Source organism: Eleutherodactylus coqui, chromosome 6 (assembly GCF_035609145.1).
Source record: "Eleutherodactylus coqui strain aEleCoq1 chromosome 6, aEleCoq1.hap1, whole genome shotgun sequence".
Taxonomy (NCBI): Eukaryota; Metazoa; Chordata; class Amphibia; order Anura; family Eleutherodactylidae; genus Eleutherodactylus; species Eleutherodactylus coqui.
In genome coordinates this window covers 125,668,623-125,693,137 of record NC_089842.1, presented here as the reverse complement: position 1 = coordinate 125,693,137, position 24,515 = coordinate 125,668,623, and the positions used below count along the sequence as shown (strand labels likewise).

The following is a 24,515-nucleotide window of genomic DNA, read 5'->3' as shown; positions in this document are numbered from 1 at the left end:
CATCGGGGATTTTTCTCTCGGAATGCGAATCCGAGATGGAAGAATCACAGTATGCCCTATTTTGGGGAAATTCTTGTTATTTCTTAGCACAATGCGCTTTTTCTAATTTAACTACTGCAACCACTTGCAATTTTTTTTTCACATAGATGGAAGTCACAAGTAAATCTGGTTCATATTGTGTGTTTTTCATGCAAAATACATCGATACGCTTGAAAATCATGTGTAAAACTGCAGGCAAGTGAATGCTATATAGGTCCAATTTTCTCAGACCTATATCGCACTTCTCTGTGTGTCCAGAGTGAAAACTGCAAGATATTAGAATTTTTTTAAATATACACAGTGACATAGAAAAGCAAAAAAAAGACAAGATTTTCAAAAAGTGTTTAACGTATGATTTTGGTTTAAACAATAGTTCATTTTTTGATGACACATTCCTTTTAATGAATCACATAATTCCATTTAGTTTCTACCCTCTCCACACCTCCCGTGGCTTTGCTGTTGGGGCATCAGGTATAGGGTGCTGTGCTCCATGTGAAAGCAGTGTGGCAGGGTAAGTTTCCTCCAGTGATTGGCAGGGAGGGTGGGTGAGGGGGAGGAGGAGGAGAGGGCTCCCTCCCAGCCTGGGATCAGTGTGTGCAGGAGAACAGCCTGAGGAGCAGTCAGTCCCCCTGTGCTGGGCTGCCATGCTGTGTGGGACCCTTCCCTGCACCTTGTGCCCATCATTACGCAGCGCCCAGCAGCCCTAGGGGGTCTCATCCGCACTGTGCACCCCACACCTTGCAGCAGCAGCCGGGGACATGACTGGCTGGGGAGGGTGGACATGCATCCAAGCCGGGACCCAGCTCCTGAGAATGGGCAAGAGGAAGAGAAGGGAGACGATGTTCCAGCAGGGCGCCTTCATCTGCTGCCTCCTGTTCGCGGTGTGGTGCCTGGCTGGCATTCTGCAAGGACCAGGTGAGTGTCTTTCGTGGGGCACAGATGGCAGCCCATTGACATGCACGGGATCTCCTTCACTACTTGCAGCATCTGCCCTGTGCCCTTACAAGTGCGGGCAGACCTGTGCCACAAGCTGCTGCCGGTGCCGGGGAATCCCGGGAAGTCGCTACATTGTATCAGTATTGTGCGGCTGTAAATAGCCAGATGGAGGTCGTATAGATCTGATTGTATGAGATCTGCTTCTTTCTCTTCTGCTCAGACTGATAGAAATTGAGGGATTTACTCAGCAGCAGGAATGGGGACGTTGTGTTCTGTACTGGAGTCTAGTGACAGATGGTGGAATAGGTGTAAGATCTGTGTACAACCTGATACTACAGCAAACAAGACTACCACCCCCATCAGGCACATAATCATTCTTCATCCCTTCAGTCTGATTAGTAGGATTCTGCCACTTAAATTGGTAAAATATTACAACTGATAGGACATGTTTCCATTGGTCAGAAATTATCACCCATTGAGGTGACAATTTGTGATGTCTGTGATCACGATGCCACTGATCTCCAGAGTGATAGGCGCTATACTGAGTTCAGACCCCTTTGGCACTGCCAGAGATTTTTATTATTGATAATCTGATACTACATCCTTACAAATCCCTGGGCAGTGCCCAAGGGTCTGATCTCTACAGTACATGTTCTGTCAAGATCACCAACTTTTTGACTACGCATATGAGCAGAATTAGGTCTACGGTCAGGTATGGGGTTGGGGATCGAGTAGGGAGATTTCAGGAAGTTGGAGGTAGAGTCAGATCAATTTGAGAACTAACCCCAGTAATCTATGATGCAGCTCAGTGTTCTAGCTTCCATCGTCATCTTTCTGGCAAAGGGACCTAAAAGGTGGCAACAGCCCTCCGGCCGAATGTGGGTGACCCTAGTCATGGAGATCCAGTCTTGTCACCCACCATCTGCAGTCTCTGTTGCTAAGCAATAGCCTCATATGTCATCAGTATTTTCATCAGTTTTTGCCTTCGTATATTTGTCTTTAACGGTCCAATATTGATCCATGTTTGCCCAATAAAAATGATTAGTACTACAGAGGCAAAAATTAGGTCATACTGCGTTTTCAAAAATCAACCGTAAAAAATACGGCCTTGTGAATAGATTTACATTAGCTCCATATGGCGTTCCTCAAATCACGGACCACATACAGAGCTAAAATACGCTCGTCTGAAACCAGCCTTATCTTAAAATGGCCAGCCGCCCAATAAATAGTACTCTTTAACTCTTCCTTTGCTGATAAGTTTTCTTCCTAGGTCTATCTGATTCTGGGAAAGGTGGATAACAGCCCATATGATGTAGCCTGTCACCCAGCTTTCTTAGAATCCTGAATAGCAAATGTATTTTGTTATACCATGATGTATCTCATCCTCTGGGAGCTGTAATGGTGGTCATATTCGGTTGTCACCCAGCTTTCCCAGAAACAGGTAAAATTAAGAAACTCCAAGATTGTGAATTTTATTATGTTATTAATACAGACCCCCTTCCGTATAGCATTTGGAGGAGGCTTGTTACATTGTTGCACCTTCCTCGGGGTATGTGGGCTCTTCTCTACAGATAAGTTCAGGCATCACAGGTCGCTGTATAATGGTTGCTGTTTGACCTTTGTGTTACGTAAAGGAGATTGCCATCTGAGTAATGCTACGTTAAAGTCACGGCTTGGCCCTCCCGCCACACACAAGGCAGGATTAACCTTGAGGCTTTGTTTCAAAAATAAACTCAAAGAAGAATCAATTTGTAGCAATCTGAATCAACCTGCGGAGGCGGCCGCCATTTCTTCCAAGGAAGTGGATGACCACGGAGCCAGCAGCATTTTTACCTGCAGCACAAAACTGAATTTAGCGTGTTTCAGTTCATACCTGATGATTTAGTGTATTAATGTCTTGGCTACCATAATATTTATTAGAGGTACATAGTAGCTCCTGCCTCAGTGCTGAGTCTTGTTTTTAATCATTTCATATCAGTTCCATCGTTTGCACAGTATATAAAAAGTGTTTGTAATGTACTTATTATAGCCACATTATACTTCTTGCCTTAAAATTTAGTGATGTCACTGGTTCCTAAGCTGCAATCTAAAGACTGCTGGCTGTTCGTTACCCAGCTTTCCCAAATGTCAAAAATGCTAATTTACCAAAAAAGTGAAAAAATTTATCATTGGAAATGTAGATGTTTTTTTCATTCTGTTGGAGCATTAATGTTGGCCATATTGGTTGTCCCCTAGCTTTCCCAAATGCAGATATAGAAGAAAAAGGCTAAACAGACTGACAAAGTGTTCTGTTCTTGGCCCGAGAGGCTCGGGTGCAACTTACATCAGACGTTACATTGCATTAGTATATCCTATTTCTTGTCCATGATATGGATAGGAATAGGATATGTGATGAGATTTTTAACTCCATTGGTCCGCATGAAAAAATGTCAATCTTCATAGCCCCACAGGCAATAACGGGGGCATGTGCTACCTGTGAATTAACATGGACAGTACACGACTCAAAATACACTAGTGTGCCAGAGGCCTTTTTCAGCAGATTGTTAAACTACTCATACACTAAGATAAAAGTCAGATGAAATGTCCAATTTTGGCCTTTTTGGGTACCATCATTTGAAAATTATATGAGAGCAATCACATGAATAGCCATACTGTAATAACACAATGAAGGTCCACCGGAATGGGAGCTGCTATTACCAATTCTGTGTCATGTTGTGAGCTCTATGACGTTCATATGAACAGGAGTTGTGCTCTTACCATATCCCCCCTTAAACTTTCTTCTTCATCGGCCATCTGGCATGTTGGTGGTGATGAGTGATCGGCCGATTTCTGACCAATTATAATCGTATGTGTATGAGCGGCTTTAGTTTTATCTAGGAAAGCTGTTACAAAACTCACAGGAATGATCAACCGTGATAACAAATCTTCCTAATAATGTGGGAATGCTGGAAGTATCACTGTGTAACAAGGGGTGTTTGATGTTCAGGTGTCTGGGAACACTCAATGCCAGTCATGTGAGAGTGGTAATGCTGGCCATATCGTCACCCAGCTTTCCCAGAAACAAATATAAATAAGACATGGTGGAATAGTGCTCCTTTGTTCATCCATGGTGGACATCTGCACAACGATCAAGCTTCTCTGTTCCTGAAGCTGCTGCGGCTCTTCCGTTTCTTTCAGTCCCTTTGAGACTTTTTAGTTTCAATCAAGAACCATGTGTTCATTTCTCTTAATTAAAATTGCTAAATGTCATGTGACTCACTGCTGTGCGTTATGAGGAGGCTGAATGACGTGTTTCGGGGTCTATTGATGCACTGCAGCGGCGCGGGGGGTGTCGCATGACTCCTTGGCACAGTGCTTGTGAACAGTATATGAAATCACAGATTAAAGGGCCTGTCCAGTGTTATGTAACTATCGTTACTCATTATATAATGAAATGTTTGTAATTTTTGAATACACTTTATGTCCTCAATATTTCAAGAAATCCACTTGCTGTGAGTGAATAGAATCTTTGAGAGGCGCAGAACCAGTCCTGTTAACATAGTTGATCAAGTTGTTAGTGTGTATCAGCACAGGATCTATCAGCAAGAGAAATCTCTCTACTGTTCTGATAGTTTGCTACAATTTACCAGCACTGATACATTGTATCAGTTTGAGATTTAGGTTGCTTAGGTTACAGAACTCTCCCTCTTGACCTGAAGGTTACAATATATCATTGTAAGTAAAGTGTATCAGCCTAGGGTTCAGATTGTTTAGCTCAAAGAATTATTTCTGCTGTCTGAAGGTTTGTTACAATGTATCAGTTCAGAAAAGAATTGGCAGCCTGCAGTCCAGACTGGCTAGTTCACTGGTTAGTCTTTCTGCTGTACTGAGGGGTTGTTACCTTGTATAAGTGCAGATTTTAATGCATTGGTGATTTGACAAACATGGTAATGATAGTAGATGCTATGACTGGGCTGGTGTGGCTAAAGACCACCATATAGGTCTAGCTAGCCCTTAAGAGAGGGTAGAGGAGGCACATACCGACGTAGGAAATATATGATCAGTATGAAGACACCGAGTACCTGAAGCAACAACTCAGCATTAGAGATGAGCGAACGTACTCGGTAAGGGCGATTTCGCAATCGAGCACCGCGATTTTCGAATACTTCACTACTCGGGTGAAAAGTACTCGGGTGCGCTGTGGGGCAGGGGGTTGCAGAGGGGAGTGGGGGGTAGCAGCGGGGAACAGGGGGGAGCCCTCTCTCTCTCCCTCTCCCCCCCTCCCCATTCCCCTCTGCAACCCCACGCTCACCCACAGCGTACCCGAGTACTTTTCACCCGAGTAGTGAAGTACTCGAAAATCGCGGTGCTCGATTGCGAAATCGCCCTTACCGAGTACGTTCGCTCATCTCTACTCAGCATACTTTAACAGCGCTAAAAACCGAAAGTGATAACAACCAATAAACCATAGATTAGCTGCGAGACATTAAAAGTATGACAAGCGGCTGCTCACAAAGCTGGAAACAGCTGACTATAGGAATTAGCACAGTTTTCTATTCCTCAGAGTCAGTAACATTGTGAACAAGCTAATCCTCTCTAATCCTTAAATCCTAATTTTTTCCTAAAAACAAAAAAAATCTGGTGCGTGATCCTCCCACAGCGATGTACCCAGGGCCTGCTGACACCATCGTATTAACCTTTATTACATAAACTGTCATTATATGGAATGTAACTAGGAATGAATTGCTCTGGTGCTGTGTTATAGAGCTATCAAGAACATTGTTACCCATCTTTCCTGGAGTCCTGAATGGCAAATCTGCCTAGTTATACTGTAATATTTCCCCAGTTCACACGTGGATGTGTTTTAGGGTTCGTTCACACCAGTGCTGTTTTAGGTGCAGTATAGGTGCGTGAAAAGATCGCGGCTATACTGCACTAAAGTTCACATGTACGGGTTAATTTAAGCTATTGTAATTAGCCCGTTCACGCGATTGGGGGTCCGTGGTGCCTGTTTTGCAGCTCCCATAGAAGTCTATGGGAAGCACGCACCAAAGATAGGTCAAGTCCTATCTTTTCTCGCAGCACAGAACTTGGATGCGAACATTGCAGTCGCGTGTCCTATCTTTGTTAGGTGCGAGTATTTAGCGTGCCTAAAATTCCTTCATGTGAACGCTTCTATAGGAAACCATTGGTTCTTATAGAAGCGCCCTTTTTTAACACGTCTATAATGCGCTAAAACAGCGCTCGTGTGAACAAGGACTTAGGCTGCATTCAGACGACCGTATATCGGCTGGGTTTTCACGCCCTGCCGATATACGGCGTCTCTTTCTGCAGGGGGAGGAGGCAGGAAGAGCCAGGAGCAGTGCTCTGAGCTCCCGCCCCCTCTCTGACTTCTCTACACACACCCCCTGCACTATTTTCAATGAGGAGAGGTGGGATGGGGGTGGAGCTAATTCCCGAAACTTAGCCTCACCCCCGTTCTGCCTCCCCTCATTACAAATAGCGTAGAGGGACGGAGAGGGGGTGGAGAGGAGGCAGGAGCTCAGAGCACTGCTCCTGGCTCTTCCAGCCTCCTCCCCCTGCAGAAAGAGATGCTGTATATGGGCTGGGCGTGAAAACCCAGCCGATATACGGTCGTCTGAATGCACCCTCACACAGATGACAAACATTTCAGAAGCTGAGAAAGTTGGGATGTTCAGAGACGGATTACTAAAAGCATCTGGTGACAGATTAACAGCTTTTAATAGAAATCTTTATTTGGGGTGGGACAGCGGACGGAGGGGGTTATAGCATATACAGAAGACAAAATAAGTGAGCTCAAGTGTTTTATGTAATTTCCCTTCTCCCTGCAGGACGAGGAAAAACTTCAAGGGACCGTACAGCAGCATCGAACATTGTTATTTGGAGAAATCGTAAACTTATGGCGTCAGGCAATGGATCCATGGAGAAAAACTGCACTGAACCATGTAATTACAAGTTATCAGTCATATGTTTTAAAATAGATTAAATATATGTAATTACCCCTTGTACAAATCACATTATTATGACTTTAGTCACATCTAAAACTGTATCCAGGTCTCTACAAAATTACAATCTGTGTGCATTGTGAGAGATCATATGATCACAAGGCTGTAGATTAGCCACAGACACATAGCAAGTAGCAGAATTTTTACATTTGCTTTGGGTGTGACCGGAGTATCGTGATGTGTCTCAAAGTCAGTATGGTAAGTATTTACCAAATTATGATAAGTGGAGATCCCCTTTAAATTCTTCATATCTAGTGCTGTAATGCATAATGCATCCCAATGCTATTAATACAGAGTCATAAAATATACATTATACAGGAATAAATCTATAAATCCTGCTGCTGTCTCAGATTGTCTGCATATTCCTGTACTGTGTGATCTGAAAGAGAACGCTACCTGCCCAGGGCTCAAAAATTCATAGTTCTGACAGTGCGTTACAATGTGCAGAGAAAACCTTAGTGCAGCTTGTTCTGCCGTCACATATACTCTAAATATGAACGTTGAGACATGTCTACAAATCAGGGGAGATTATGGGGTTAATTTTGAGTCGCCTGATGGGCTGGCAGATGGTGGTGCAGGAGAGCAGAACAGTAGCTGTCTGGCTTTGAATGGCAGCTCTGTGGGTGGCGCTGTATGAGTAGATCTATGATAGGTACTATATGGGTGCTCTGTAGCTGACCTTATATGTGGGCATTGTGGCTAGCAATATATGAGGGCTCTTTCGCTGACCCTGTATGTAGGTACCCATGCTCTATGGTTCTCTTTTATGGCTGTAATTTTTTCCTGACACGGTTATGGTGTCTTTTATGTGTTCACCAACTATGGCTGGCAATGTAATGCAGGCATTAGCTGTGGCTGGCATTGATATAGTGGCACTGACTATGGCTGGCAAGGATATGAGGGCTGTCTGTGGCTGGTAAATTAAATCAGTATCCCTTTCAATAATTTTTATACTAAAAGTCCTGCATACTGTTAACAGTTGTTTTAAAATTTTTAATTAAAAATACCTATTTCATAATCTTTTGCTTCTGTGTTTCCCTCTTGGTGCTACTGCTTATCTGTGCTGCTAGAGGTGGGCTCAAAACAGAATCAGTCTCCTTCCCCCTCTGACAGCTTACAGCATAAGGGCTTATTCAAACGGACGTATATCGCCCTGGTTTTCACGCCCAGCCAATATACGCTGTCCCTCTGCTGCACTGGTTTACAATGCATCAGTGCACAGGGGCGTATCTCCGTAGTTCCGACCAGGCGCTCCCATGTTGGCGGTGGCAGCTGCATTGACTCCTATGGGAGCCAATGACAGCTGCAGGAGAAGGGAGGTGCGGGGGAGTTTAGCAGCTTGACTGCTACGCTCCGTCCCCCTTTCTCTTCTCCTCTCTGCCCCTTGCCGCTGTTTGCAATGGAAGGGGCGGGATGTGGGTGAAGCTAAGCCTCACCTGCCCCTCCCCACCCACTGCAAACAGCGGAAAGGGACGGGAGCTCAGCACGCTAGCTCTCGCCCCATCCTGACTCCTCCCCTTGCGGAGAGCCGGCAAGGGGGAGGGCTGTCTCCCCCCACCCGATGGCGTATATGCCGCCCCGTGCATCACACGGTAGCGAATATCAAACGGCCATTTTCACAGCTCATGTGAATAAGCCCTCCGGCCCTTTTACACGGCATGATAAATTGGAAAGATCATGCAACCAGATGCCAGACACTGGAATTCTGGCCTGCCATGGCCTATTACCACTACTGTAAGAGATAAGGCATTACAGTACAGAAGTTCTGCAATGCATTATCAAGGCTTTTGAAGTTTAAGTCTCCTACAGTGACATAAAAAAATGACCCCAAAAAATTGTGTAAAGAAAGTGTTAAAAAAATTACCAAAAAAAACACTTTCCTATTTATATAAACAATATGAAAATGTTAAAAACCCGATATATTTGGTATCATCATATCTGTAACAACCTGTACAATAAATTAAACATACTATTTATCCTGCATGGCAAAAAACGTAAAAACATGCCCTTACAAACCGAGGCAAAATGCTTCTTTTGTTCATTTTGCTTAAAAAAAAAACAAAAAAACACAATATAAGTGATCCAAAAAGCCTTATGTACCTCAAAATGGTACCAATTAAAACAACAGCTCATCAGGCAAAAAACAAGCTGTCACAGAGCTCCGTCCATGGACAAATAAAGAAGCTATAAGACTTTAAATGCAATGATGTAAAAAAATGTACAAAAAAGGTTTTATATTGTGCAAAAGTGGAAAAACCTTAAAGAATCCATAATTTTGTTATTGTTGCAATCGTACAAGCACGCAAAAAAATGATCATGTCATTTAGGGCTTATTTACATGAGCGTATATCGGTTGGCGTTTTCACGGCCGGCCGATATACGCTTCCATCTAAGCGGTTACCCCCTTCCCTCTCCTCACCGACTCTCTGCCTTTTTCCTCCACTCCGGAGTTTGCAATGGGAGGGGGCTAAGTTTGCTCAGTCCTGCCCACTCCCATTGCTGGCTATGGACAAGGGGCAGGGAGGGTGTGGGAACTTAGCTCCACCCGATCCCGCCCACTCCCATTGCAAACCGCTCAGAGGGAAGGAGAGAAGCAGAAAGCTGGTGAGGGAGAGGAAAGGGGGAAACTGCTCAGAAGGAAGCGTATATCAGCCAACCGTGAAAACGCTGGCCAATATACGCTTGTGTAAATAAGCCCTTATGCTGCATGATTAATACTGTAAAAAAAGTCAATGGCAGAGTTGATGTGTTTTTTTTCTCTCTGCTCTCCAAAAAAATTTATAAGTTTTACAATACATTATATGTACACAAAAATGGTACCAATAAAAACTACAGTTTGCGACACAAAAAACAAGCCCTCATACGGCCATGTCAATGGAAAAATACAAAAGTTATGGCTTCTGAAAAGTTGAGATGAAAATCCCCAAAAAATCATTACGTCCTCAACGCCAAAATAGGCCGTGTCCTTAAGGCGTTAAGGAGACTCTGTCACCTACTTTTAGCCCTATAAGCTAAGCTTACGGGCTAAAAGTAGGTGACCTGCTGAGTTCGGGGATGTAAGTGTTATACTAACCTCCCCTATCGTTCCCCCAGTGTCAGCACTGGAAGCAATCAATTTTATAATGGACGGACTACATAATGTGTGGGTGTAGTGGGGGTGTATTGAGCCGCAACTTTCAGCATTGACACTGGGGGAACGAGGGGGGAAGTAAGTATAACATATCCCTGGACTCGGCAGGTCATCTACATTCAAGCTTAGCTTATAATGCTAGAAGGAGGTGATGGAATCTCTTTAAATACACATCATTTTCTTTGATGCTTATCCTTTATAGGGACCACCGCAGAATCAGGGATTATTATAGGGGCAGTAAATATGGATGACTGGTGTTTGTTTGTCTATTGCTGCCTTAACAGCGCTATTCACAGAGTTTGATGCTTTTTCAATACTAGAAACGTTTTAGCAATTGCTATTTATGCAGACTATAGCCACCAGATTTGACTGTTTCCTGAGAGTCCCCATCCCTCCCATTATAACTTTGTCTCATTAACATATTTATTCTAGGACATAAGTGTCTTGTATTCCAGTCCCTCATTACCCTGCGCCCCCTTGTCACCCGCCGCCCACTCCACCCCCACTCAGCCCACACATTTTGTTGCTAAGAAGTTGGAAAATTAGATATATTTTTTTTCATTTTATTTCTTTGTATCGTAAAATTTGACGATTTTATGCAGTGTATTCAGTGAATGTAAACGGCCTCTCTCCTGTCACACAATAATGAGTTGTTAAAGCCGTCCCTTTATATTCCAATGACCCTGCAATGGCTGAAATTCCAGATAAAGTTCACACTCATCTAGCAAAAGTTACAGAGTCCTCTGAAGACGGGACGTGGGGGGGAGTGGGTGCCTGCAATGTAGGTATTGCACATATGAGATGTAGCTGCTTATAGCCAATGACTACCAGAGCTTGGGGCTATCCCATCCACACAGGGTGTATCATGTGTCACTACTCAGGAGGGCACTACTCTTTTTAAGAGGATGAGCATCTGCATCTGTCTTGAGCAGGGTTACTTAATCACTGTATGACTATATTATATGGGAATTATATAATTTACCCCATGCGGGTGGGGGAGTGAGCATCAGTAGAAGGCACTGCACAGAGCATCAACAGTATTATACTCCAGAGCTGCACTCACTATTCTGCTGGTGGAGTCACTGTGTACATACATTACATTACTTATCCTGTACTGATCCTGAGTTACATCCTGTATTACACTGCAGAGCTGCACTCACTATTCTGCTGGTGGAGTCACTGTGTACATACATTACATTACTTATCCTGTACTGATCCTGAGTTACATCCTGTATTACACTGCAGAGCTGCACTCACTATTCTGCTGGTGGGGTCACTGTGTACATACATTACATTACTTATCCTGTACTGATCCTGAGTTACATCATGTATTATACTCCAGAGCTGTACTCACTATTCTGCTGGTGGAGTCACTGTGTAAATACATTACATTACTTATCCTGTACTGATCCTGAGTTACATCCTGTATTACACTGCAGAGCTGCACTCACTATTCTGCTGGTGGAGTCACTGTGTACATACATTACATTACTTATCCTGTACTGATCCTGAGTTACATCCTGTATTACACTGCAGAGCTGCACTCACTATTCTGCTGGTGGGGTCACTGTGTACATACATTACATTACTTATCCTGTACTGATCCTGAGTTACATCATGTATTATACTCCAGAGCTGTACTCACTATTCTGCTGGTGGAGTCACTGTGTAAATACATTACATTACTTATCCTGTACTGATCCTGAGTTACATCCTGTATTATACTTCAGAGCAGCACTCACTATTCTGCTGGTGGAGTCACTGTGTACATACATTACATTACTTATCCTGCACTGATCCCGAGTTACATCCTGTATTATACTCCAGAGCTGCACTCACTATTCTGCTGCTGGAGTCACTGTGTACATACATTACATTACTTATCCTGTACTGATCCTGAGTTACATCCTGTATTATACTTCAGAGCTGCACTCACTATTCTGCTGGTGGAGTCACTGTGTACATACATTACTTATCCTGTACTGATCCTGAGTTACATTCTGTATTATACTCCAGAGCTGCACTCACTATTCTGCTGGTGGAGTCACTGTGTACATTGCATTACTTATCCTGTACTGATCCTGAGTTACATCCTGTATTATACTCCAGAGCTGTACTCACTATTCTGCTGGTGGAGTCACTGTGTACATACATTACTTATCCTGTACTGATCCTGAGTTACATCCTGTATTATACTACTTATTTTATAATTAGGCATATAGAGCAAAGAGAAATGTTTTCTCTGTTCACATCCAAAGCTTTTGTTTTTTGGTGTTTGCCCTGGGAAACTATCAGCAGTTTAGCTGCACCCTTCTGTCAGAGGGTTGCCCATGTACACAACACTGTGGCTGAGCAGTCCTGGCTGAAAGATCAAAAAAGTGTTAAAATACACAATGACACGATCAAAATGACCGATTGAGGACCAAATCGCTGCAATGGTGACGTGGAGGACGCCTGCACCTCGCTGCAGCAGAGGGGCAGTGTTTTTGGAGATACACATAGAATGTCTGCCCCCGCCCAGACTGCTCTTTGGTAATTTGCATGCAACACGGGAAAAATAAACACCTTCATTGTACAGGTATGCTTTAGCTATGAAGCCTAACGAAAGGAACTTTGGAAAAGTGTATGCAGCATTGTTTTAATATGACAGCTTCCCTTAAAGGCTAGTTTCACACGGGCAATTACTATTTTGATGCGAGAAAATTGCGGCAAAATCGCATCTTTGTTGCCGCGATTTTTGAGCGTCAGCAATGCTTTTTCTTGATCTTACTTCGCTGCCACCCGTGTTAAAATCACGTGAGAAAATCGTGTATGTTTTTTAATGCAAAAGGACTTTATAATGTTAAAATTGCATCGCGACATACGTTTGCGATGACAGGAGGCTCCATAGGGAAACATGGACGATAAAAAAATGCAAAACGCAGAAAGATAGGACATGCTGCCATTTTTTTTTTTACTCCACATCGCATCAGTGAAAACATCGCAAATGGGAAGGAAACCATTGTAAATCACTGGTTTCATAGTCTGCTTTTTTACTGACTCATCACAGGAAAATTGCATGTTTTTATCGCCCGTGTAAAACCACCCTAAGGCTTTATTCACACAAGCGTTTTTACACGTTTATTTAGCCATGTTTTTACGCCCGGCCAAATATCGCGACCCTCTCAGGCATTGGATTCCAATGCATTCGTTCACATGGGTGATTTTGCGCCACGAACAATCGCCCAATGGGGAAAAATAGTACATATGCTGCCAATTCCAGCGGGCGCTTTTAAGCGCGGACGGAAAAGATAGTTTAGTTTTGCTTCGAGCTTATGACCGATATTTGCTGGCGGCTCCCATAGACTCCTAACAGAGCTGGAAAAATGGGGAAATGGAGTGAGTTTAGCAGCGTCCAACGCAAGGTAAAACTTATAGGTGCCTCTGTTTAGGCATTTAAAGTCATTCCGAGGATTTATGCAGAGCGAGGGATTTTCGGGCTGCAGCGCATTTTTTCGGTAATACATCACACCCCGCCATGTGAATGGATGAGAGAAGGCTAATTAAGCTCGGGAATTGATTGCTTCATTTCTTCATTTACACGATTTAATGGCGCGTACGGGCGATCGCAAAAACACATACGCTCGTGTGAAGGAGCCCTGAGTGTCAGATCTGAGGAGAAGTAGAAGGAGTTGCTGTCCAGTTTTGATTCCATCCAGGATAGAGGTCTGATACTGTCACGAGCTCTGCACCTGTGGTATTTTAGACATGACCAGGACAGCATTTCAGCTCCCGATGTAAGCAAGAATTCACTAGTACCGCAACCTGACAGCAAGCAGATGGTAACCTATGGCTTATTGGTAGCTGCTGCTGGGTGTAACACTGAACATACTCATAGTGATCATACAGATGGAGCAAACCTTTCAGGCTGGGTTCATATCTGTGCTGAAGGTTCCTTTCAGGGCCTCTATCTCTGATCCTTCTAAAAATCTTGATGGAGTACCGCAGCATGCTGCACTATTTTGCCTAGGAACATGCCAGACAGCATAACAGAAGCCGGATAGACCCCTATTATAGTCAATGGGGTCTGTTTGGTGCCTTTTGGGTCCATTTGCTTCTATCATAAAATATATTTGTTTGGCCAGGGATTCCATTTTCCTCTTCCCATAATGGAGCAGGAAAACTGTATCCCAAACGGACCCTTTAGGCTTCCTCACACAGGCATATGTGCATTTGTGCTTGCCTCAGAGCTGCGTTTTTGTGGAACAAACTATGCTTTTTCCCACGTGTATCGGCATATTTTACTGTACTTTTTCTGCCCACAGGTCATGTGCATTTGTACATGGCAAACAAGGCGCACTGCTTGAAATGGCCAATTAGTTGCAGGTGTGTTTTTTTCCCCAGCAGAACTACGCATTATTACACATCTCCTTACTTATTGCGCACACATTTGCACACTCCACATTGACTTCTATGGGAACCTTGGGTGCACAAAAGCGCAGAAAAGTATAGCATACTGTGGGGGTTTTTTTTGCTCTACCGAAATGTACATGGAAAATACAGAAATGTGAACGAACCCATTGAAATCAATGGGTTCTATTCTCTGCATATTGTGCCTGCAAATTTTGAGGGTGCAAATATGCCCATACACTAAATATTGACAGATATGCTTCTTTCAGCAGTCTGTCACTTATGGGCTAATATACAATGTTGTTAAGAACTTACAAGTTGTTCCTGCAGCTCCCAGCAGGAGACAAGTCCAGTTTATTCATTAGGCGCGGCTGGCAGCACCCAGTCTCCGTGATTGGCTGTCTTCTATGTATTACACTGCATACTGAGAAAACTGTCATTGAAGGATTGTGGCCGGTGCTAGCAGAACCTCATGGATAAACTGGATTAATCTCTTGTTGTGAGATGCAGTAAAGCCCCATTTAGACGGGACGAATATCGGGCAAACAATGCCCGACACTCGTCCCCACACATACACGCTCCCGTGCAGAAGCACGGGAGCTTGTATCGCGGGCTCACAGCAGGGCGGCTGGAGCAGATTTCAGTTCTCGCTCCCTCTCCATTCAGTTAACATAGTGGCTGTTCAGTACTGAATGGCTGCTATTTACACTGCACTGCCATAGTTAAACTCATCGTTTAAGCTTAAATCAACATGCCTTTTACTACTTTATGTTTACCGTGAGGCAGGGGCGTAACTAAAGGCTTATGGGTACGGGTGAAAAAGTTTATCTTGGGGCCCCCCAACTTCTCTTAAATTCTTAACGCAGAGGCATAACCTGAAGCTTTTGGGCCCCAATGCAAACACTGTAATAGGGCCCCCAACTATAATGCTTTATTTATAGTACTAGGCTCCCTATATTGAGAGGAGAGGCCTTATGGGCTTCCTAAGGCTCCTGGGCCCGGGTGCAACCGCATCTTCTGCATCCCCTATAGTTACGCCAGTGCAAGAGTATCAAAAAGGACATGACAGGTGAGAGCTGCAGGAACAAGCTGTAGGAGGTGAGAGCGTTAACAGCGAAAAGGATATAAAAGCCATTAGGGAAATTGAAGGGGGTTAAACCCTGTTCCGAAAGTGAAATGTCCAATGCGTCAAAGAATAGTAGGAGCCAGCAAAATGCATTGAACGGCTCCATTTTATTATGTGCTGTGTAGCAGAAAATCTTAAAGTGGTGGAGGCCAACACAAACAAAAAGAGATTGGATGTATCCCCATGATGGGGAGCATGGATCCAGTTGACTGAAGGGTGCATGAAAGGTCTGCCCAGTGGGCACTGTGCAAATGATGTATTGATGTGCAAGGCGGTGAGCAGACAGCAATAGGGCACTCCCATACATTACTGACTGGGAAGCCTAGTGACAATCCGAGAAATAAACTAGTGCTCCATTACCAATAGAGATTCAAGATGAGACGGTCATTCGGTGATCAGTGTGTGGTTGTACATTAACAAGAGTGCATATAGTATCTGTTTGAGGGCTCTTTCACACGAGCATATATCAGCCCAGCGTTTTCATGGTCGGCCGATATACGCTATGATCTGATGCATTCTATTCTAATGCATCAGATAACATAGCCGTATTCCCACAACGTAAAAGCGCCCAGCTGACCAATATAGTGCCGGGCATTTTTACGTCAGGCCCAAAAGAAAGTCCTGGAACTATCTTTTTGGGCCCGAAAATGTCGGCCGCTGCCTGCGGCTGGAGAAGGAAGGTGGGAGGGAGTTTAGCAGCGTGACTGCTAAATTCCCTCCCTCTTCTCTCCTCCCCTCTGGCTGATTGCAATGGGCGAGGGCGAGGTGGGGGTCGGAGCTAAGAGCCGCCCCATCCCGCCTCCTCCCATTGCTGGCTGCTGACAAGGGGAGGGCTTGGCAGCTTAGCTTCGCTGCCGCACCCTCCCATTGCAAACAACCAGAGAGGAGATGAGCCGGTGAGGGGGAGGGAAGTGGAAGGGGCAACGGCATGGTGGCCTCGGCGTATATGCTCCGGGGCCATGCCATCTGAACAGGTGCACAAACGTTAAATTTGTGCGCCCGTTCACGAGCTTTTACGCCTCTGATGGTAGCGTATATTGGCTGGCCGTGGAGTCGGCCGGCTCGTGTGAGAGAGCCCTGAAAGTCGTCTGCAGAGAGATCCAGCTACCCAGAGTCAAGAAAGAGAGAGACCAGAATTAGAATTCTGTCTCTCTGTTCCGTTTTTGGAGCAGTGAAATAGAATTAAAACAGAAATAAACGTTTCCTTTTCTTAAATTCAGTAGGTTTTCAAAAAAAAAATGGAAATCAAAGTGAAAGCTGCGCTATTTGTTCAGTGAAAAAAACCTGAAATTTAATAGAAGAGAAGCAAACTGAAAGCTTTCCGGTTTTTGAAAACTCATTAAAATCAATGGGGAGAGCAATGTTTATTTCCGTTTTAATTCTGTTTCCCTGCTCCAGAGATGGAACAGAAATGGAATTAAAACTGACAGCCCTAATGGAAGTGTGAATGCACCTTTAACCAGCCTGAACTCCGCACGGATACATTTTACCTGCACTGTCTAGACAGGAGAGAAATTTGTACTAATGTATTTAGTTAACAGAGGAATATCTACACTAGATCGAACTGTAGCAAACCCATGCTGTGCAAAGCATTAGATCTGTACAGGTTTGTATCTTCCCAATCATTGACAGTAAGCAGAGATCTTAAAAATAGCGCCAGGTTTAAAAAAATAAAGTATCAGAAAGTTGTAGAAATTTGCATTATACAGTGATTAATCTCCAATTGCATAGGACTGAACTGGAGCTTTAAGGCCACCTTCACACAAGCAGTAAACACTGCTTAAGGGCTTAAACAGATGGGCACATGCGCTAATACGCTCGCAGCTACGGAACGCATTAGCGCATGAACCGGGTTTTTTTTGGACTATTCAAACTCCTCGCGTGAGTTTGAAAAAAAAAAAAAGCAGGAAGATAGGTCCAGCCTTATCTTTCTTGCATATAGAAAAAGTACTAACGTACGAGAATCCCAATAGCGAAAGCGAAACCATTGAAATCAAAGGTTCTGTTTAGTCCTGTTTTGCGGCCGTGGGTTTTCGGGCAATGACGGCCGTCATTGTCGGGCTACACCAGGGTTGCAGTGGAAACCGCTGCTCTTACCCCTGTGTAGGGGTAAGAAATCAATGGGACCACAGCCTGCAATTATGGTGTAGCCCAACACTGACAGCCGCGTTGCCTGGAAAACCACTTTTAATTCCCTCTAGCGGAATTGCCTGAGAAAATTCTATTGCATTTACAGTACAAGCCATGTAGAGGAGATTTCAGAGATCTCCTTCACATGCCAGAGACATTTTCCGCAACAAATCTGCAGGGATTTAAAAAAAGGCTGCGAAATATAACCCGTGAAATACAGGGGTTAAATTCTGCAGATGATCCGTAATTAAAAATGTGGCAAAATCTGCACCCAAATGGAACAGATATGGCCTCTGTAGATTTCCTGCGGTATTCCCTTGCGTAATGCCCACAGTGATTCCGCCCAGTGAAAAGGTACCCCAAAGGACTGTGCATTGTAATGCAAACTCCAGAAATGGCAACTTGTCAAAGACAGCGCAGCTGCGGTTTCTGCTGATCTGTCCTACCAGCACTTTACTTCATAAAGTTATATCTATTGATTTACTTGGATATTAAAAGCCCAGGAGCGTTTTGTTGACCCAGCCCCCCCCCCCCCCCCCCCCCACGCTCAGCGATGACAATGACTCCACTTTTCTATGTTCTTCTGCGGCCATTTTTTGAGCATCTCTTGGTGTCTCATCTCCTAAGATAAAATGTCAACTAGGAATCCCTCAGCTTAGCTGGGCTCGTGTGACATGGATAATGCCATGTACAATTAGAGGATTAGCCAGCGTTGCAGTACGCCTTGCTTCCAGCTTAGATGCCGCCCCGTGCCCATGCATGTGCCATGTCCATCACAGCTTTCACAAATGTGTTTAAAGGACCCGGCGAAAGGGATTTTCAGGGCATTCACAAATCTGTATGGAAGGGTAGGAGGATGAAAAGGGGAGGTTGTGGGGAAGGGAAATATAAAATAGGGAGTATTGTTTGCTTTTAAAGTTTTAGCGAAATTCCAGTAATCTGGAAGTAGATTTTTGGAAATTCCATTGGACATACACACATATACTTTCCAGCTAAGAGGGAGGGAGTTTAGCAGCATCCAACGCAGGGAAAGACTTACAGAATGGATAAGAAAACGCTAATTTTGTCCGTGATTTGATTGTGGCTTATTCTTTTTCACACATATTTCAGCAGCGATGTGGTCAGTGTGAAAATGCAACGCTCTTGTCAAAGAGCCCTTAATGATAAATGGGCACACTCTATGGCTGGATTCACATGGGCATCAGCGGTTTTATATTCGCGAACCGGCGACGTAAAAACGTGTGAATAGGTGCACAAATCTAACGTTTGTGCGCCTGTTCAGAGAGCCCTTGTCTGGCACATATACGCCGAGACCAGGAAGGGGAGGAGGCGAGACAGGGCAGGAGCCAGTGTGCTAAATTCCTGCCCCCTCTCCACCCCTTGTTGCAGCCAGCAGTGGGAGGAGGTGGGGCAGAGATTAGCTCCACCCCACCTCCTCTCATTGCAAACAGCCGGCCTATGGCGGAGAGGAGCAGGGAAGGGGTGGGAGTTTAGCAATCATGCTGCTAAACTCCCTCCCACCTTCCTTCTCTGGCAGCTGTCATACACTCCCATAAAAGTCTATGCAGCCACCGCCAATGTAAAATTGCCGAGCCGAAATGCACTTTCTTGGCTGGCCGGGGGCTTTTATGCTGCGGAAATACGCCCCTGTGCACTGATGCATTGTAAACCAATGCATCAGAGGGGCAGCGTATATCAGCCGGGTGTGAAAAGCCAGCCGATATATCCGCCCATGTGAATCCAGCCTATAATTGCTGTCCTGTGGACCTGGACCATGTTGTAGATTTCTTCTAATCTGCCATAGATCTCTTTTTATCACATGCTGGATTTGCAAAATCTCTGGACTATCAGGCACATCTGTGAGCTAAACACATTAGACTCCGAGTTTGATACATTTTCCCTGCACTGATACATTGTTACAGACTATCAGGGCAAGTGAAATTTGTACTGCTGATGTGTTTTCCTCAGGGCTCTTTCCCACAAGCGAATATACAGCAATGGCGTTTTTACGTTTTCACTCCTGCCCTGTATAAGCACCTGAATAGGCATTTTTCCGCGATCACAGCCAGCGTTTTCTCGTCCATGCACATGACCCTGAGCGTCGTTTTTAGCGAAAAAATACATTGCACCCCGGAAAACCCTCTCTCTGCCAAAAACCTTGGGATGCCTTCCAGTGCCTATATAGAGGCACCTGTAAGCAGTGTTGGACGCTGCTAAAATGCCTCCCGCTCCCTTCTCTTTCCCTGCTCGAGTATAACTAAATTCCACCCCACCTACACACCATTCGCAACCTGATTGGTTGTTTGCGTTAACTCATTCATGGTGATTGGTTGTTTGGGTTGGCTGATTCACGGTAATTGGTTGTTTAGGTTGGCTTGAGCAGAGGTGGTGTGGAATAGGGATAAATGCTCCCTGCTCCCATAGGAGTCTTTAGAACCCGCCAGCATATATTCCAGAACTATCATTTGGCTGACCGTATATGTTCTATTTTTCACGCTGCCGGCGTATTTATGTGCTGTATAGTCGCCTGTGTGAACGGCTGCATTGGAAACTAATGTTTCGCATGGGTATATGCGCCTGGGCATGAAAATGCGGCGTATATGCTCTCGTGGGAATGAAGCCTTAACGATTGTCTAGACTCGGTGGGATTGTAACAAACCTTCAGCTGAGAGAAGCAATAGGTCTGTACAGGTTTTCAGCCTCTGATTGGAAGCAAGCATACTCCAATTCACTGACAGCAAACAGAGATCTTAAAAATAGTGATAAATTGAAATACATAGGGGCTTATTTACTATTTAAAATACAACAGTTTTCTGGCATAAATTCCACCAGAAAACTGTCTTACATGCTTGTGCCACATTGATCATGTGTTTTTCGACACTTTCAGACAGTTTTTCTGACTTGTCCTAAAATTGGTTCTAGGCTTCTAGCCTAAATTGTGCCAACATTTTAGCGCAATTTTTTATGTAAACTAAGCCAACTGATAAATGCTCTAAATTTACACTAGACAGTCTTAAAATTTGACACATTTATCATAGGCCGCCTGCAGATGGCTGGGTCAGATCCCGCTCTCGGCATCTTCCATCTCTGCTATGTACCGGCTGCCACATGTGCAGAGCGGAGCTGGCCTGTCACTACTGACGTTTCTGTGCAGGCCTCTGCGAGACCCGCACAGAAATAGATCATACCGCGATTTCTTTTCCGCTCGTTTTTTCACGTGGATAAACCACAGCTGTGTGCATAGGATTGCGTTTTCTAATGCAATCCTATGGCAGCGGGCACAGGCGGAAATTCTGCCGCGGAATTTCCGACCGTGTGCAGGGCGCCATACAGTGATGAATCTGATACATTTTAAGACTGTTTAGTCTAACTTTTAGACAGTATTAGTAAATAAGCCGCAGTGTCTGTTAGAAAGTTGTAGAACGTCTCATTATACAATGAATAATCCTCATTTACATAAAACCAGAGAATCTATTTAATAATCACTGACTGGTGTTGGTTAATGTATCAGTAACGGCTCATTAGGATGTACCGCTTTAATCACTGAACACCCCATGTGGTGGGAATCAGACTGGCGTGGTGTAGATCATTATTTGATAGTCCGTGGAGGGGAAACATGTGAATGGCAGCGTGAGGGCAGGTAATTGATTCATTCCCTGTAGTTTTGTGGCGGCATAACAAAGTGTGATGAGATTCATCCTTCAAAAACTCATTAACACAGCGCCCACTGGGCTGAGAATCCCTCATTGCCAGTCACAGCTGAAGTCTCATTCCATACAGCGGCCCCCTCATTATCATGTAACACGGCGTGTGATCCGACGACACAGCACCCAGATACATGACTGCAGGTTTAGTAGTGAAGATAACAAGACAATACATAATAACGAGATCCTTCCTGCACCAATATCAAGTATGTCACACTGTGGGCTCTTTCACACAAGTGTTTTATCGCAGCTAATTCGCTGCGATAAAACGGCGGCCGAAAATTGTGGCCATCTGAAGCATTGGATTCCAATGCATCTGTTAAGATGGGCGATTTTCCGCTGCGTAAAATCGGCGGTCCGGAAAACATAGCACATACCGGAATACGTAGCCGGTTCCCATAGACACCTATGGGAGCTTATTAGAGCTGTCAGAAAAGGGGAGGGTGAGAGAGTTTAGCAGTTGCTCGCGTTGCTGAACTCCCTCCCTCTCCCTTTGACGACAGCTTCCATAGGCTGGGGAGAGCTGGGGGGGGGGGGGGGTGATTAGCATGGCAAGTGCTGCTAAAGCCTCTCCCTTTGACGGCAGCTTCCATAGGCTGGGGAGAGATGGGGGGATTAGCATGGCAGGTGCTGCTAAAGCCTCTGCCTTTGCCTGCAGCTTCCATAGGCTTCTATGGGAGCTTCTATTGCCGCGATCAGCTGGCAAAGGGAGGGGGAAAGACTTTAGCAGTGCTAAAGTCTCTCCCCCGAGCCGATGGAATTCTGGTCTGAGGCGTATATACGCCACACTTGGCCGTGTGAATGAGTGAGATAACGAGAGATTTACCCGCGACTTGGTCGCAGATATCTCTTGTTCATACGATTTTTGGCCATGATGCGGGCAGCCAAAAATCACAATGCCCGTGTGAAAGAGCCTTTTTTTTGCCTATTCACACTGCCGGGTGACGTGTCCAAAAATCGTTTATGTGAATGAATACATTGGAATCCAATGCTTTACATGGTCGCTATTTTTGGCCGATTTTTTTAACGCGGCTAAATAGCGATGTATATACGGTCGTGCGTGTGAATAAGCCCTTACAGCAACACTATTCTTCATTCTGTCTCCTCGCAATCTATCTATCCTTCTTATATTTCCTTCTTCTTGAATTCCTCTCCAATGGTTGTCGATTCTTGATTTCCATCTTTTTCTCCAGCTGAAAATTTAGCTTACATCCTGCGCCATTCTTCAGATGGCTGGTTTTGGCCAGTGTCTGATTGAGCAGTTTCCAGCACTTGCGGCCTGGATGTGCTTCCATTTAACTAGCACATTAGCTCCAGCACAAGCTGTTCAGCATAGAGCAGCGGCATCACACGCTGAGCGGAGGGATCCTGGCATGCTGCACCTATCTTAGATCTCAGGATCAGAGAACACAGCTCTCCGCTGAATTCTCCCAAGTCAGTGGCTCCTGGAAGCCATTAACAGGACATAATCAATATAGGTTTAGATTATAGCCCCGACAGACTCTGCTACATCCTGTGCTGCTACTGTAGTGATACAATACCAATATCATGACGCTGCTAATGGGGTACTTCCTACCATAATGGAGGACTGCAAGTTGCAAACATTTTGGAGACAGTCTGTGGTCACCCATGCTTTTAGCTATTCTTTTCTATCACCATGCTTGGTCAATCTTAGTAATACTAGTTCTCGCCTTTTGTATCTTCTTGCTTTGGATTATAAACTGAAGTAAGAACAACCATATAAGAGCCACATTATATTTATTTCTTTATTACTAGGATTTAGGGTTGTAGGAAGACACAAAATGTCATGCAGAAAATGTATTCCTCCACTGGCTTCTTCAGTGTGTAAGTGACCCCCTGATTGCTGCCTCTTGGGGGCCGTTAATGTTATCCCTGCTGTAGACTCAGGAATATGGCAATGTCCCATCTATTTATATATCATCTTATGGGTTTTATGTGGATAAAATTTTAATGGCTTATCTCTGACATGAAAGCGCTGTTATATTCTCATCCTCTCCTAATGGGGCGGAAAGTAGAGATAAATACAATGAATTACCCTGGAGCCTTACAAGACGCCGCTGACAGAGCGAACCTAGCACAGGTGCAGAAGTTGTCTTCTATAGCCTCAAGAAGGGATGAAGTCTGTTTTAAAGAAGATCTGATGGCAGTATTAGGGCTCATTCACATGGACGACTTTGCACAGCTAAGTTACACGTGCTAAAAAATCGCGACTAATGAAACCAGTGGTTTCCTATGGAAACGTTCAGATCAATGATTTTAAGCTGCACAAAAAAAATCGCACCTAAAAATATAGGACATCAGTGACTTAACTCGGCGACTGAAATTCCCTGCTGCGTGCAAAAATAGATCTTGACCTATCTTTGAACCGAAAATCGCAGAAGCTTCCATAGACTCCTTTGGGAGCTGGAAAAAAAGGGAGGGGTGGGATTTTAGCTGCGTCCAAGGCTCAGAAAAGATGACAGGTGCCTGCATTTCAGACATTAAAAGTCATTAGGAGGATTCCTACCGACTGAGGAAATTCCGTAAAGCAGTGCATTTTTTCGGCAACACGCAGCTCTAGATCGTGTGAATGGGCGATTTAAACGCTAATGAGGCTGGAGACTTGATTGCAGAAAATCGTATATTCTGCGCGATTTTGACGTCCATGTGAACGAGCCTTAAATGATTAATTTCTTCCTGTCTATCTATCTTTCTTCTTACCTATCTCTATCATAAACCCTTCCCTGCCTTTGCAGGTTGTGCACCTGACATGGCGGTCTATCTATCTATCTATCTCATTTCTATCTATCTCATATCTTTGTATCTATCTATGGCCGCCTGCAGACGGGCGGAAATTCCGTGGCGGGATTTCCTGCGGAATTTCCGCCCTTGGAAGCTGCCATAGGATTGCGTTAGCAAACGCAATCCTAGGCAGACGGCCGCGGCAAACAAACTGCAGCATGTTCTATCTCTCTGCGTGGCTCGCAGAGCCCCCCACAGAAATGTCACTGCCCGGCCGCCGGTATCGGTCTGCGCATGTGCCGGCTGCCGGGCAA

General features: G+C 44.6%; 1 protein-coding gene across 3 annotated transcripts in view; it reads left to right on the top strand.

The window, feature by feature from the left end:
• Window positions 1–646: 646 nt before the first annotated feature.
• Window positions 647–24,515, top strand: part of SLC24A4 (solute carrier family 24 member 4) — a 90,530-nt gene continuing 66,661 nt past the window's right edge. For all 3 annotated transcript variants that reach the window (XM_066607534.1, XM_066607532.1, XM_066607533.1), the window contains exons 1-2: window positions 647–954; window positions 6,807–6,920. In XM_066607534.1, the coding sequence (XP_066463631.1) occupies window positions 798–954; window positions 6,807–6,920 (271 nt within the window). In that variant the 5' untranslated portion in view covers window positions 647–797. The remainder of the gene's footprint in view (window positions 955–6,806; window positions 6,921–24,515) is intronic.